Raw genomic sequence first — 15473 nt, 5'->3', positions numbered from 1 at the left:
AGGAGCGTAGGCCCCGCCCCTCGCGCGCAGGCTCTCGGGAAAGCGTCACTAGTCCTATAAAAGCGAGGCGCGCAGCACACTGAAGTCTCTTTCTCTGCGACCAGGCTGTTTGCTGTTCTTTTTACGGAATAATCTTTGGGCCCTAATTTGTGAGCGGCCAAGATGCGGGCGACGCGATGGCGGAGCTGTGCGGATCGCTGGCTGTCAGCACCGCAGGAGTGTGGTGAAGGCTAGCGCGCTCATCACGGCTATGTGAAACCGATACAGTTGAACGGCGCCACGTCGAGGACTGCCACCCTCGGTCAGATGGTGAGTGACACTTGGGGAGTTAACCTGAGTCGCGGGCTGTGAAACTCCATGTATCTTTGGGACCTGCCGACTGTGGCAGTCTCCCTTCCTAGCCATGGAAGAGCATGTTCTTGTTATTGGCAAAGCTGTCACCATTTCATTGGTACCAGATTCTGACTTGAGCAAGTAACATTCTAAGCTAATTAAAGAGCCGGTACGACGCCAGGATATTGAACATACTTTTCTAAACTAGTGTTGAAATGTTCCTAGGTAACTCTTGGATTCATGACTGCTGTTGGCTGATGGAGATGTGTTAAGGTAAGTCATTTTTATGAACGTTTTCGCGGTTCCGGGTAATGAGTAGGCCTTGACTGTTAGGTGCAGTTTGCACGTGTACTGCCTTTACCTTAGATAACCACCCAAGTGTGTAGAAAGTCGCTAGGCAAATGTGGGGCCTCACGACTAGGAAACTGCACGGATGTTCTGTAATGCTTTTTTCTTTGTTTTGTTTCCCTTTTGCAGGTACTGTTAAAATAGTGGCTGAGGCTTTCCAGGTGCCTTACAGGAAATCTTCACATTTAAGTCACATTGGAAATAATTATTGTGAATATTAAATGTTAGTATGGTTCTGTCTCCAATGTAAAAGTTTTTTAATACCAAATAAAAATTGATTGTATAATAAAACCGGGTCCTGTTTACTTTTTGGAAGTTGTGTGAATGAGTTCTGATACAGGAGACATTTGCACAGGAAATAGTTGAGTTAACCACAGTACCAAAGGAGGGGTGGGGTAGCTTTGATTGCTACAAAGTGCGCTGCTAAAATGTTTAGTTCACTGGTAGCTTTGAACTTAAATACAAGCTACAGGTTGCTAACAACCCATATTTACCAATTGGTGGTTTTGATTGGACTTACGTGGTGACAGGGGCAACTAATGGGTGATCTTTACAGAAAGATGTCCCCCGAGCCCTTCTGTAAGCATGTGCCATTCCACGTTCTGCTTCTCCCAAAGTAAAGCTGTTCGAATTAGTGTTTTGTGGGGTTTTTCCTCATTTAGTCGCTCTAAAGCCTTTTTACAGCAACGCTTTCGTTCCTCCCAGCCCCACCCTGCCACCCCATTTCCCCCTCCCCTTAGAGAAGGGAAGGCTCTACAGCTACCATAGGATTGTTTACACATTAAAGCAGCCTGGTTAATAAGTTTTTTGTGTCTGGGATTTGAAGTGTGTACAATACTCAAGAATGATAAACCTCATCTCAGGGAAGCTAGGAAGCCGTGGAGATGAGATGCATCAGCTTACAGATTCTTGGAATCCAGAGTCCCACCAGCTGTAACCCTCTTTCCCATTTGAGGGGGGCTAACTTCCCAAGTTAGGATGTGTGCGGCTTCCTGGTGCATGTACCTTTTGATATATAGGAAAGTTTTTTTATTTTAAACTAAAGTTGGTGTTAGGTTAGTCTTAGGAAATCCATGGGCTTATTGAAAAGTGCCAGTAGGTGGTACTGTTCTATCATGAATCAAAAAGCATACCATAAAGCAGGCTAACATCTATAGGGAAATGAAAATTTTGATTGTAGCTAAAACAGCCTGACCTTGTTAAACACTAAGGTACTTGGAAGTAAACTGTGATATAAACCAAATGACTTTCCTACAGCCTTACAAATTTATCCTTTACTGGCCTTTGATTCCATTTAACAAGTGTAAGATAATATATGAAGAATTGTCAAACTTTAAGCAATTTGAGTTTGAGAAAGCAGCCAGTCTTAGTATAGGAGGATCATAGTTTAAGTAGTTTAGGTCAAATATAGGCACCTAATCAAAGTTATTAGTCCAAATAAACTCAAATTATAGCAAAGAGATTTGCTAGGGAACTCAGAAGAGGACGAATGAGAATTTCACTCAAGGTATCTGTGTCCCCAGACTACTGGGTCCTCTCAAAAGGAGAAAGCAGGTAGAATTTCAGGTTGCAGTTGTCATCCCTGGCTTGGTGCCAAGTATGGAGACTGAATATTTCCCATCAGTTTCTTTACTGTTTCTTGAGCTTTCCATAAATTACAGTCTGGTGACACTTTTTATCCAGGGAACAAAGGCGGGGACTCTGGTATAAACTCCAGGAGTGTCTTTGATTCCACAGCCATACCCCCAGGAGGTCACCCCGTACACAACCCAGGTCTCATCAGGCCTCTGACACATAAGTGGTCCTCCGCTGTCTCCCTGGCAGCTGTCCACTCTTTTGTCTTCTTGGAGGTTTCCAGCACAGAGCATTCTCCCAGTAAACAGTCCCTTGTACCGCTCCTTACAAAACCTCTTGGGTAGCAGAGGCACAGGTGCTTGTTGTAGAGTTCTTGAGTAGGCACGCCCTGCTCAGACCAAAGAAACACCTGTTAGTCAATGATTTCCTCTAACAGTGAACATTTAGTAACCTTAAAATACCTCAGCATTGGTGGGATTTCCAAATGGCAGGGACTTTTAAATACCGGAGAGGGTAGCTGTTTGGCACAGGGATGGGGTATTGTGTAAGGATGGTTCAGAAGTAAAAGCGCATATAACTTCCAAGTGGCATTCATATATATTTCCTGGCGTCAGTGATAAAGCTTAAAGGTACAATTGCTATGTCCTCTGAATTCTTAGTCTACTAAGTAGCAATAACAAGACCATCCTAGCAAATTTACATTCCTGGTCATTCGCTATATGCAAGAGAAAGCGGAATCTCCCATCAAACAACCATGGGTCTGAAACAGCAGCCTTTTCAGAGTGATTGGTCCCTGCTGTGAGGTTAACAGGGCAGTCTAGCTTCCCTGTGGTATAGTGAGATGTGTTAGATACAAAGCACATTTCCAACACCTGCTAAAAAGTAATCCTTAAACTGGGCGTGGTGGCGCACGCCTTTAATCCCAGCACTTGGGAGGCAGAGGCAGGCGGATTGCTGTGAGTTCGAGGCCAGCCTGGTCTACAAAGTGAGTCCAGGACAGCCAAGGCTACATAGAGAAACCCTGTCTCAAAAAAAAAAAAAAAAGTAATCCTTGTTTGACCCTTTGCAAGAAATGAATTTTGTGATGGAAATCTACCAAAGATTTCTCATCAAATAGTTATTTTTTAATTGAACACTTAATCCCAGTGAGAGCTCCGTCTGTCTGAAGGCTGGTCCTTGGGTATAGACTTCTTGATGGGCACTAGTTGGTCTCCACAGTGAGACAGTTCATTCAGCCACATTCACCTGAGAACCCATGTTGAATGCTACCACTGCTTAGAGGCTGCAGGTAGAAAGGAAAGGGTGAGGAAAGAATGTAAATGTTGCTCTTCAACCTCAGCCTCTCTCCACCTAAGAAGCTTTGCTATTTTCTAGCCAAATTTTAGTAGTTCTCCCTAAAAGTCAACTTGATGGCGGGGTTCCCTAGCAAAAAAGAACAAACACCGAAGTCATTTACTGGACCAACTACTTCAAAATCATCTGGAACAGCTTTCTGATCGACCCAGGATTCCAGATTGAATTCTTGGGTTGGAGCGTTTAAATCTCTCCCCTGTCCTCAGTGTCTGGGTGACTAAAAGTTGTAGAACACTTTGTACAACTGAATTCTATCAGTTGGTGCTAAAATCTGAAGTTAAGAGTCAACACTCCTCAAGATGTGGGTCTAGGCTGCATGCACACATTTCACACTTGGCAGACTTAAGGATCTAAGCTTGAGTCCGTCTAAGGAAGTGGTTCTCAATCTTCCTGATGCTGGGACCCTTTAATTCAGTTCCTCATGTTGTGGTGACCCCCAAACCAAAAAGTTACTTTTCTTGCTATTTCGTAACTGTAGTTTTGCTACTGTTATGAACTGTAATGTGAATATCTGTGTTTTCCGATGGTCCTGCGTGACCCCTGTGGAAGAAGGGTCTCCAACCACAGGCTGAGAACTACTGATCTAAGGTCACATCCTAACATGTGAACATCACACAGGAAGCAGTCCAGTTTTCCGACTTGGTTTCTTTGTTTTTTTATATTACCTGTGTCTCCCCATCCTGTTATGTGACAATTGGAGGCTGTTTTCTGTGGCCTTTCTCTCCACAGAGGTAGACAGGCTGGCAAAACGTGACTGTTTAGTCTGACGCATTGCTCCGCTGGCCCCTGTAATCTAACCAGGGCAATGTCATAGTCGCTGCTGTCTGGCCGATAGTTTCTGTGAACCACAATCTGTTGAACACCTATTTCTTCTTCATACTCCTCTGGTACCAAAGTATGATAATCCCCGACTCGAACTGCATAGCTCCTCGAGTGGTTGCCATACCTGAAAGGAGAGCCAAATGCGAGGGGTTTTCCTCAGGCAATGAAAACTGATGATTGGCAGCTAGGAATGTTTAAGTGTAACAAATAAATCTTGTTCCAAATCATGTCCTTTTGCAAACTTAGCCATCTTCCCATTCCAAGTTCTCACTGGCCCCTCCTAGGAGCCCATGGTACTCACTTCTTACTTTGACTTCACTGAAAGTCTAGATTACCGAGAAGTGGCAAATGTGGAGAGTGCATGGGAAACTAGGACAAGGAGTCAAGATGGCAGACCCTCAGCAAACAGGAACACACAGTGTAACACGGGATGACTGTCCTGGCTTGTGTAGAGACATAAACACAGCTAAGGCCACCTCTGTGTCCCTGAGCTAGTGTGACCCACCTTATCCCTCAAAAGAAGCCTCACTTATTGCCCATTGTGAGTCAAACACAGGCAAACTATGTCAGCATATGCTATGTTTTTTATTTTACTTTAATGTCACCTCGGTGACGCCTACTTAGACACCCTTATATTTATATTGCAACCCACCTTTCTTTACAACTCTCCTATTCTGAGGATACTTAACCTGGTGTACTTTCACTTCATTTCTTTGCACTCTTCATCAGTGTCTACCCACCCACACATCCCACCCCACCCCACCCCACCCCACCCCACGCCCCCACCCACCACCCTGTCTCTGTCCTGGACTCGCATTGTAGACCAGGCTGGCCTTGAATTCAACAAAGATCTGCCTGCCTCTGCCTTCCCCAGTGCTGGGATCACAGATGTGCACCACCGTGCCCACCTTCTTCATCAGTCATTTAGTGTACAAACCGGGCGTGGTGGTGCATGCCTTTAATCCCAGTACTTGGGAGGCAGAGGCAGGCGGATCGCTGTGAGCTCAAGGCCAGCCTGGTCTACAAAGCGAGTCCAGGCTACACAGTCAAGGCTACACAGAGAAACCCTGTCTGGAAAAACCAAAAACCAAAGCACACACACAAAACAACAAAAACAACAACAAATCCCATTATTAAGTTTACCATTTAACTTCCTTATAAAATTAACAAATATTCCTGAGATAGCCTAGCTCTCCAAGTGAGACTTCTGGGCCCAGAATCCACTAGGCCACCCACGTGGTTGGTTACTTCTTCCTCAGAGAAGATAACAGCTGCTTGTTCATTGACCGCGACCTCTACAGCAAGAACCAGGGCTTCTAAAACTTTTATTTGTACATGGCCCAGGTATGCAGGAATATAAAATCAACCGTGGTAATAAGCCATGAATTTGTTTTAAAATAAGTCTTTGGTGTGCATTTGCCACTTACTAAAGATGAAAGCAAGCTTCCATACTAATGAGGTGGGTATGCTCTTTCATTTTTACATAAAGAATACAATCTTAACCTTGAATCCCAGTATTCAGAAAGCAGAAGCAGGCAGATCTCTGTGAATTCAAGGCCAGCCATAGCTAGTTCCAGGACAGCCAGGACTACATAAACCCTATCTCAAAAACAAACAAGAAAGAAAGAGAAGGGAGGGAGGGGAGAAGGAAGGAAGGAAAGGAGGAAGGAAGGAAGGAAGGAAGGAAGGAAGGAAGGAAGGAAGGAAGGAAATCACACATCAATATTAACCAGGCCCAAAGTTACTTATACATCTCAGTGATCTGAGTAACAATCCTGAAGCCACGGAACTTCACAGTGCACTTTCGTTACACTTTCAGTATCAACATCTTTATGTACTTATCTACCATCCAAAATAAAAACCCACAACAATTAGAACTAAAGAAACAATTAGCTTTATATCCTGTTTAATAACTTGAGTCTGTCATCTTCATGCAGCCCTTCCTTGTCCTCTAACATTTAGCCTTTCTTGTTCTCTGCATGTTAAACTGTATCCACACATATATTTGTTTACAGATATGTGTATATTATTGGCTAGATTCTGCATATGAGGGAGAGCGTACAGGTTTATTTTTCCTTCCTGAGATGTGTGCCCTCACTTAATATCTGTTCTAAGTCCACTTTCCTGCAAATTTTATTTCATCTGTTATTATTTCATTTTCTGTAGAACTGAATAGTTTATATATCCCAATTTTTCATTATCCATCTGTTTCTGGACAACTAGATTTATTCTAGTTTTTTGCTATAGTGAATAAAGCAGCAATAAGCTGGGGGTGAATATCTCTATGGTAGGGTATGAAGTTATCTGGTTATATGCCCAGGAGTGAAATCGCTGGGAAATATGGTAGTTCTATCTTTAGTCTTGAGAAATCTCCAAACTGATTTCGAAAATCGCTATATTAATTTGCACCCCCACGAACAGTGAATAAGGTTTCCTTCTCTTTACATCTTCTCTAGCATTTGTTGTCAGATTTGTTGATGATGGCCATGCTGACTGGAGTGAGCTAGAACATCAGTGCAGCTTTGTGGCTAGCGTTACCGTCTCGTCAGCAAGAACGACGCTGCACACACAAACAGGATCCTTCTGCAGTAAAGCTTTACTGCCTCTTGAGAGGAAGGGCATAAGCTTACAACACGAAAAACGGAGACAGAGAGAGCAAACAGCAGAAACCCCTCCCTTATATAGGAAACTGTCCTCCGCTTAGGATGTCAGTCCCTGATTGGCTGTTGCTCATCGGGCGAGATGATGCCACGGGAGAGGCAGAGCACAACGAATGGAAAATCCCTTCGCACATGCGCAGATTAGTTGTTTGTCAGCATGGGACACAGGGTGTCAGCGCCATCTTGTAATGACGAATGTGGGCGCGGCTTCCCACACAGCTTTGCATTTCCCTGACGGCTAGGCTAGCGTTTGAATGCTTGGCTCATAGGACGTGGCACTATTAGGAGGTGTGGCCTTGTTGGAGGAAGCGTGTCACTGTGGAAGCAGACTTTGAGGTCTTATATGTTCAACATAGGCCTAGTGTGGCAGTTTCCTGCTGCTGCCGGCAGATCAAGCTGTAGAACTCTGAGCTCCTTCTCCAGCACCCTGTCTGCCTGCAAGCTGCCATGCTTCTTGCCATGACAAAAACAGACTGAACTTCTGAAACTGTAAGGCAGCTCTCTTATAAGAGCTTTATAAGCTTTCTTTTATAAGAGTTGGCATGGTCATAGTGTCTCTTCATGACAATAAAACCCTAACTAAGGCAGCTAAAGATATTGGACACTTTTTTTTAAACTTTGGTTCATTTGCCAATTTTATATATAATTTCTGAAATTAAGCCAGGTGTGGTGGTGCACGCCTTTAATCCCAGTACCTGGGAAGCAGACACAGATGGATCTCTGAGTTCAAGTCCAGCCTGGTCTACAAAGAGAGGTCCAGGATAGCCAGGGATACACAGAGAAACCCTGCCTCAAAAAACCAAAATAATAATAACTACAATAATAACAATTATTATTATTGTTGTTGTTGTTGTTGTTGTTGTTGTTGTTGTTGTTATTATTATTATTATTAATTTCTGAAATGACTTGTAACTTCTGGATGTTGGCCCACTGCCACTGTCTGAAGTGTAGCTGGCAAATATTCTCTTCTATACTTCAGGCTGTCTGTTAGCTCTGGTGATTGTTTGCTTTGTTTGCATGTAGTCCCAGCTTTTGATACTTGGGGTTAATCCCGGTGCTGTTGCTATTTAAAACATTCCTGTTAGAGGCCAACCTCAGGTGTTATTCCTTAGGTGCTTCCCACTCTTTGTTTAACAAGGTCTCTGTGACTTTGCCAGCTAGCTGATAAATCAGCTCCTGGGATCTGCCTACTATCTCTCTATCTTTGGTATTACACGCATGCTTTTTGTGGGGCCTGAGGATTTGAACTCAGGCCCTCATGCTTATGAGGCAAGCATTTTATCTTTTATTATACTGAGCCATATTCCCAGCCCAAACTCCAAGTATTCTTAAGATGGACTATTGTGCCCGCGATCTGAGGGACATCTAATAAAAATCGTTTTCGGTCTGCTACAGTCATTGCTCCTAATGGATGTTATTATCTCCTTCAGGGAGGAAGCCTTGCCCTGGTGTGCTTCATGTGGCTTACAGCTTCTCCAGAAAACATAAAGGAATACTTTTTCATGTATTCTAGTCTTTCTAGCTTAGCTGGATTTGTGTTATAGTCATGTCATAGATGTTGTATTAAAAAATATTTCTAGCCAGGCGTAGTGGTGCACGCCTTTAATCCCAGCACTGAGGAGGCAGAGGCAAGCAAATCACTGTGAGTTCAAGGCCAGCTTGGTCTACAAAGTGAGTCTAGGATAGCCAAGGCTACACAGAGAATCCCTGTCTCAAAACACAAAACAAAAGCAAGTATTTCTAAAGCAAACATTTTAGGTTTTGGCTGACACGTCATTGAGTTGTTTATAGAAATCCCTTCAATTCCCCACAAATGAAAGTCCCACATAAGTTTGTGCAAGAGAAGATCTGAGGCCAGGCAGCTGAGGAAAACTAAAATTAATAATCCTAATTTCCCTGATGTTTTGTCATTAAGATGAGCAACAACAACAACAACAAATTACTAAAATTAAAAAATAAAAAATCAGGTTAGGTTAGGTTTGGGGTCCATTTGTGTTTCTTTACATAGCATTATCTCTCCAAGAAAACAATGTCTTCTCCCAGCCTGCCTGCATCAGCTGCCACTAGAATCTGAGTTTTCTCTGCTGTCTGAATTAAAGTCAGGACGTCCTTTAATAAATCTACCTACATAAATGCTTACAGTTGCTATAAAAGAAGGCATCCTACTGAGACCTTGCACTGTCCCCGACATACATGCAATGTGTATGTATGTAGGAGATGGTGTTGGCATGATTAGTGCTATGGGTCTCAGCAAAGACCATGTTCTTAAGAACTCTGTCTTATAGGAGGTCATGAGAGAATGCAGGCCAAGCATTTGTTACACTGATTTTTAAACATACCTCTCATTACCTCTGCGGCTAGTCTTTCTAATTATAAGTACTTAGAATTCCCCTTTTGCAGAGCAGCAATCTCTGCCAATTTGTAGATGTTGTGGTATTTCCAGGCAAAAAGTCAAAGAGATAAAATCAGGTAAAATGATATTCTAGAGCATATTAAGTTTGAAGTAGACTTACACAAAAATAAGAGTCCTTGTTTTACCCACATTCATTCTTCCAGAACTGTTGCTAACAACATGAGCAGTTAACAGGGACTTAAAAGATTCAGAAAACTTTTCTCTCAGTTGTATTCCTGTGCCATCCTTGACACAAGGTCATTTCACAGTACTTTGTAATAATGGTTTAGAATAAGAAATAGCAAGAGCAAGTAATTTATACCATGAATGACTCAAAAGAAATAAAAGCAAAAATAACCTTAATTTACTTATGCTTCCATTTTAAATTGCTAGTAAAATATTCACATCCCAAATGTCATTGTTTTAACATTAGAGAAAAAAAACTGTGGGGGGTGATCAAGCACACGTTTCATCCCAGCCCCGGAGAACCAGAGGCAGGCCTTTTCTATGAGCTTGAAACCAGCTGCCTTACATAGTGCGTTCCAGACAAGACAAAAGAACCAGTAACAACAGAGGTGAGGAAAGTGAAAGAGGAGATAGAAAACCTTTAAATGTGCCTCACAAGAGGTCAGTTGCCCTTGTCATACTGGCATATATGTGTTTCTTGAACATATCACAGTGTATGAGAGGCCCATGAGGGGTGAGACTTGGATTTCTAGAATTCTGCCAGTTCTCCAGTGAAGAATCCATAAAAGCCCATAAAGATGCTGTATCTGAAATGGCATTGTGGTTTCATCCTGCCTAGGCCATTTCTTCTAGACTGTTCTGATACAAACAAGTAATGACCTTGTAAAGATAAAAACAAACCTCAAAAGCTCTCATCAGTGTAATAAACCACACAGCAGATACCACACAGTCTCACTGTTCATACATGGCTGCTCTAAGGCTCTGGTCCATATCATCACTGTTAGAACAGGACCATACGCAGTCAGTGTGCACATCTCTACAAATACAGAGGCTCAGAGCTGGATGAAAGGAAAGCAGGTGGGGAACATAACCAAACACGAAATCCAGGTCTCATCCAAGGAAGCCTTAAACCAGGCTGACATGTTTCCCTGCATCTTCCTATGAAATATGGAAGAATAGTCACTTCTCCAAGCCTACAGTCATACCTCAAGGCCTGATCAGTTTTCTTCTTTCAAATTTCAGTGTTTTATGTTTAAAGGAGGATTGTTGAAGCCAAAGCCTCTGAATCTAGAAAATCAAAACTCGAAGCTCGTTTGGAGAACTGGCAACTGGCTCTTTGTCTTTTAATAAACTTACTCAAATAAAAGGAGAGTAGCTTTCTCAGCCACTTCAAACAAAATGACTATCAAGTTCAGGGACGCTTAAAGACCAAGTCAGATGGACAAGTCACTCACTGGCAGGCAATTTCCCTCCTGCTCATATTAAAAGAATCTTCCATTTCTTCTAAAGCAAGAAAATGCTAAATATCAGAACCTGCTCCTCTGATCTTTAATCGTCTGTTTTATCTTATGCCCTGCAGATGAAAGGAATCCCAAATGCCATGTGGGAACAGTTAGTTATTTATCTGCATTTAGAACACTCACTCTTCTCTAAAAAGCCCAGCATTCTTAACTGCAGCCACCATGCGTGGCTGGAGCGCCTGCTTTGATCATGTAAGGATCACTTAGGATTATCTACTATGGTACTTCAGCACAAATGAGAGCTTCATGGACGCTAAGCAGTATCTAGGGCTGGCCAGGGGAGAAAACTATTTGTAAACAAAAGGTTCAACAGACTTCCTCCAAGACTCTAAGTCTTGATGGGCAGATCTTAGCCTTCTGTTGTATCATACCAACTTCCGGCTGCCATCCCAGTGTTTTCCCTCCGCCTTCCTTGGCTGCCCGTTATCTCTCTTATCACAACAGGCATATATCTGGACTCTCTCAAGTATAAAAATATAAAATTAGGGTTCTTGCACACAATCCTTCAAGTTCTTCCTATTGCAGGTCTTAATCATTTGGTGAAAGCAATTTTGATTCATTCCAGAAAAATGCATACAAAGGACATAAGAGATTTTTTCATGTAATTTCAAGCTTATAAAATACTTTCATACTTTTCCCTCCTCCTTCAGCCCTCTCCCAGATGTCCCCAATGACCCATATCGTGCAATTGTTCTTTGGACATACTTCAAGGCTCAGAATCCCTTGGTGGTTTTTACATTACTGAACAAATGAAACATGTTCATAAACCCAGCAGCCCAGACTTTTCCTGCTTCTCTCTTCTACATCCACTGAACAAACCCCAGACGCCACAGACTCATAAAACATACACCACTCCCTGCCATTCTCAAAATGCCTCGTACCTTCTAACCACTACACTACTGAAGTTGAGTAAGGTAGAAAAGATCAACTACTAGATATAAATTTATCAGTGATTTACTTAAAGCAGTGCCTATGTAGTGCCTATTTGCCAAGCATGGCAGCAGTTGCTACCTGGAACAGAGTAACCTGGAGAAACAGCTGAGATAATGGGTCAGTGCCCTTAATGACCACCATGCATGCTTTTGTAAAATCTTGCTTGCCCGCCCCACCTTGTGATTTTTGAGTATAAAACGAGACTACAAATTGGACCTAGCACCAAAGCCTTTCAGGAGCTGCCCTGGCTTTGCTCTGCTGGTGACATCTCTCTTCCTTTCGCACTGGTCTCAAAATGCTTATTCCCCGAGGAGTCAGCATTGCAATCCCACAGCACTGCCCACCGCCTCCTGCTGCACGAATGCAACCTCTCTGGGAAAGAAGACTTTAAAAATGTATTCTTACAGAGATTTAGTCTTTCCCAGGGATGACTCCCGTGTGTGTGTGTGTGTGTGTGTGTGTGTGTGTGTGTGTGTGTGTGTGTGAGAGAGAGAGAGAGAGAGAGGGGGGGGGAGAGAGAAGGGGAGGCAGGGAGGGAGAGAGGGAGGGAAAGTGGGAGAGAGAAATAATAATAATAATAAAAGAAGTATAAGCCATGAATTTGAGAGAGTCAAGTGGTAGGGTAGCTAACATGAAAAGGGAGAAATAACATAATTACATTTTAATTAAAATAAATTTAACCCAGGCAGTGGCTTAATCCCAGTACTCGAGAAGCAGAGGCAGGTGGATTTCTGAGAATTGGATGCCAGCCTGGCCTATAGAGTGAGCTCCACTACAGGACTACACAGAGAAACCTTGTCTCAAAAAAACAAAAACAACAAAAAATTTTTTCTTTCTTCCTTTTTTCTTTCCTTCCTTTCTTCCTTTCTTTTTGGTTTTTTGAGACAAGGTTTCTCTGTGTAGCCTTGGCTGTCCTGGACTCACTTGAGGCTGGCCTAGAACTCACAGAGATCCAATTGCCTCCCCAAGTGCTGGAATTACAGGCCTGTACCACCTCACCCAGCTTTTTAATTTTTGAAGATTTATTTGTTTATTATTTATCCAATATTCTGCCTGCATGTGAGCCAGCAGGCCAGAAGAGGGCACCAGATCTCATTATAGATGGTTATGGGACTTGAACACAGGACATTTGGAAGAACAGCCAGCTCTGTTAACCTCTAAGCCATCTCTCCAGCCCAAATAAATATATCAAGACATTTAGAAACACTCTTCACCCTACATATGGTCCATTCCATCTTTGATGGTTAGAGTTAACTGTCAAGCTGACAGAATCTAGAGTCACCTAGGAGATGGGCCACTGGGCATTCTTGTGGGGTTATCTTGACTACATTAATCAAAGCTGGGAGAGCAGCCCATGGTGGAACCATGAGCTGTTTGGGATCCTGGAGTGTACGAATAGTGAAGGAGAGCTGAGTGCCAGAATGCATACATCCCTCTGCTTCCTGATTGTGAGTATCATGGGACCAGCAGCTTCAGGCTCCTGCGGCCCTGGCTTTTCCACTATGATGTGCTGCACCTGCCACGTGAGGCATTCTCTCTAAAGTCACTTTTGTCTGAGTATCTGTAACTCCAGTCCCGGGGGAACCAACATCCTCTTGTGACCTCTTGAGACCCCAGGGACACAGTGCCAACACATACATGCTGGCAGTATACTCATACACATAATATTTTTAAAATTTTTTAAATGACATAGAAAGCGATTGAAGAAGATATGGTAGTGACTTCTGGCTTCCACATGCGTGCATACAGATGTGCATGTGCCCACATGCACATGTGTACACACATGAACACTTCTATACACAAACGCATATATGAAAAAGAGGTAAAAATCCTTTCCCATTAGCATCTAGTGTTTGAAGCAACAGTCAATACCTAAGCTGTCTGCTACTTGCCTCTCTTAGTCCATCACATCATTTGTCTTATGGTGCAGCACCCAAGACAACGCACAGTCAGCACACAGTCCTTTTTAAAGCTGATGCTGTTTTCCCAACTGTCTTTTGAGCTGAATAAGACAAAATACCAAGGCTTTTCAGTGCTTCATTGGGACTGTGCCCTGCCAGCAAATTAATTTTGTGATAAATTGAATTACACACCGACACACAGTAGTGGTGTTGTACACCAACCTGCAAGGCACACATTACACACCGACGCACAGTGGTGGTGGTGTACACCAACCTGCAAGGCACACATTACACATCGACACATATGGGGTGTTAAGCACTATTTTATGGGCCTTTTTTATTTTTGCTGTATTTAGACTGTTTCTGGGAATAAAGATGGCAGTTGTTCCTTATCTGTATAGCTATTGGAATCAGTCTGTCAGCATCTTTTGCAGTCACAAATTTGTCCTCAAATGTATTATTTATTAGGCATAAATAGCTTATCGTCAGAGTCCGTTTTCATTTTAGCAGCTAATTTGTTAAATAACACAAGGTTAAACAAACGATCAACTCCATTATATACTCTACTTCGTCACTGTTTTCAAGTGTTCAGACTGTGTTCTGTCCCACTCACCATGCAAGTGGAACTGAAACGGCCACGTCCATAAGAATCACTTGAGATTCATGTCTGAATGCACACCCTTGAGTAGCGGCTTCAGAACTCAGCTGAGGCCCAGGACCTTAACACTCAGCAAGCCAAGTGTGTCTTATATTGTGGAGAAAAGAATACACCTTAAAGATGGTACCCTAGACTATTTGATCATAGAAATATTGTCTCTTTTCCTCTGGGCTCTTATAGCAGCCCCATACGTGTATGAAATTCAAGCATCCAACCAGTCTCATTCTCAGATGTATCACTACTGTATATGCCTGGGAACCGATAGTTGCTTGTATCTGGTTGGGTTTTGTGTTGTTTGGTTTTTCAAGACAAAGTTTCCTTGTATTGATTGTCTTGAAATTAGCTCTGTAGACCAGGTTGGCCTTGAACCTACAAAGATCTGCCTGGCTCTGCCTCCCTGAGTGCTGGGATCAAAGGTGTACACCATCACATCTGGGTTAGGGAAAGGTTTTTAATAAGATGTACAAGGCTTCTTACAAACTGACAAGAACTATAAACAATAACAGAGTGTGATCCATACCAAGAAAATATATTTGTAACACAGAACAACAAAGGCTTTGTATGTAAAACATATGTAAAAAAGAAAATCTACTATAAAAAGATAGTGATATATAAAATAAACAAAGGATATGAACATTATGTATGAAGGAAGGCATTAATATAAATACCCAGCAAGCATTACTCAGATGTCTACTGCAGCACGATTCAGTAGTATTGGGAATAACTGATTACCCATTAGTAGGTGAATAAATAAACGGTGAAGGTCTAGAGTTGAAGTGATAGTTCATATGGTAATTAAAGTGAATCTGCCCAGACAGACCATGAATACACAGTGAAGTAAAAGCACACTACACAATAGCATGTCAAAGAGACACTGTTCTACTTGGAAGAATTTTTCAACCATATGGCACACATACTTTTTAAACTGTTGATTAGGACAAGTTTTTCAACATACAAAATTAAAATAGTATACCACGATTCCTTGTGTTTGTCACCCTGCTTCAGCAATTA

The 15473-nt window shown here is 42.4% G+C and overlaps 1 protein-coding gene and 1 long non-coding RNA gene across 2 annotated transcripts in view; one reads left to right on the top strand and one right to left on the bottom strand.

The window, feature by feature from the left end:
- The first annotated feature begins 67 nt into the window (after window positions 1-67).
- LOC311583763 lies at window positions 68-972 on the top strand. The gene is made up of 3 exons (XR_014774660.1): window positions 68-309; window positions 559-606; window positions 811-972. It is a non-coding gene; the product is annotated as an uncharacterized lncRNA (long non-coding RNA).
- A 124-nt stretch (window positions 973-1096) lies between these two features.
- The window catches only part of PRSS12 (serine protease 12), a 54215-nt gene continuing 39838 nt past the window's right edge, over window positions 1097-15473 (bottom strand). Inside the window, exons 10-11 of the mRNA XM_084757601.1 lie at window positions 4275-4555; window positions 1097-2644 (exon numbers count right to left, since the gene is read on the bottom strand). Coding sequence (XP_084613727.1) covers window positions 2337-2644; window positions 4275-4555 — 589 coding nt within the window. The 3' untranslated portion in view covers window positions 1097-2336. The remainder of the gene's footprint in view (window positions 2645-4274; window positions 4556-15473) is intronic.

The sequence above is a fragment of the Acomys minous genome (genome assembly GCF_964271855.1).
Source record: "Acomys minous genome assembly, chromosome: 14".
NCBI lineage: Eukaryota > Metazoa > Chordata > Mammalia > Rodentia > Muridae > Acomys > Acomys minous.
The sequence above is the reverse complement of the archived record's forward strand: the minus strand, read 5'-3'. Positions and strand labels throughout refer to the sequence as shown.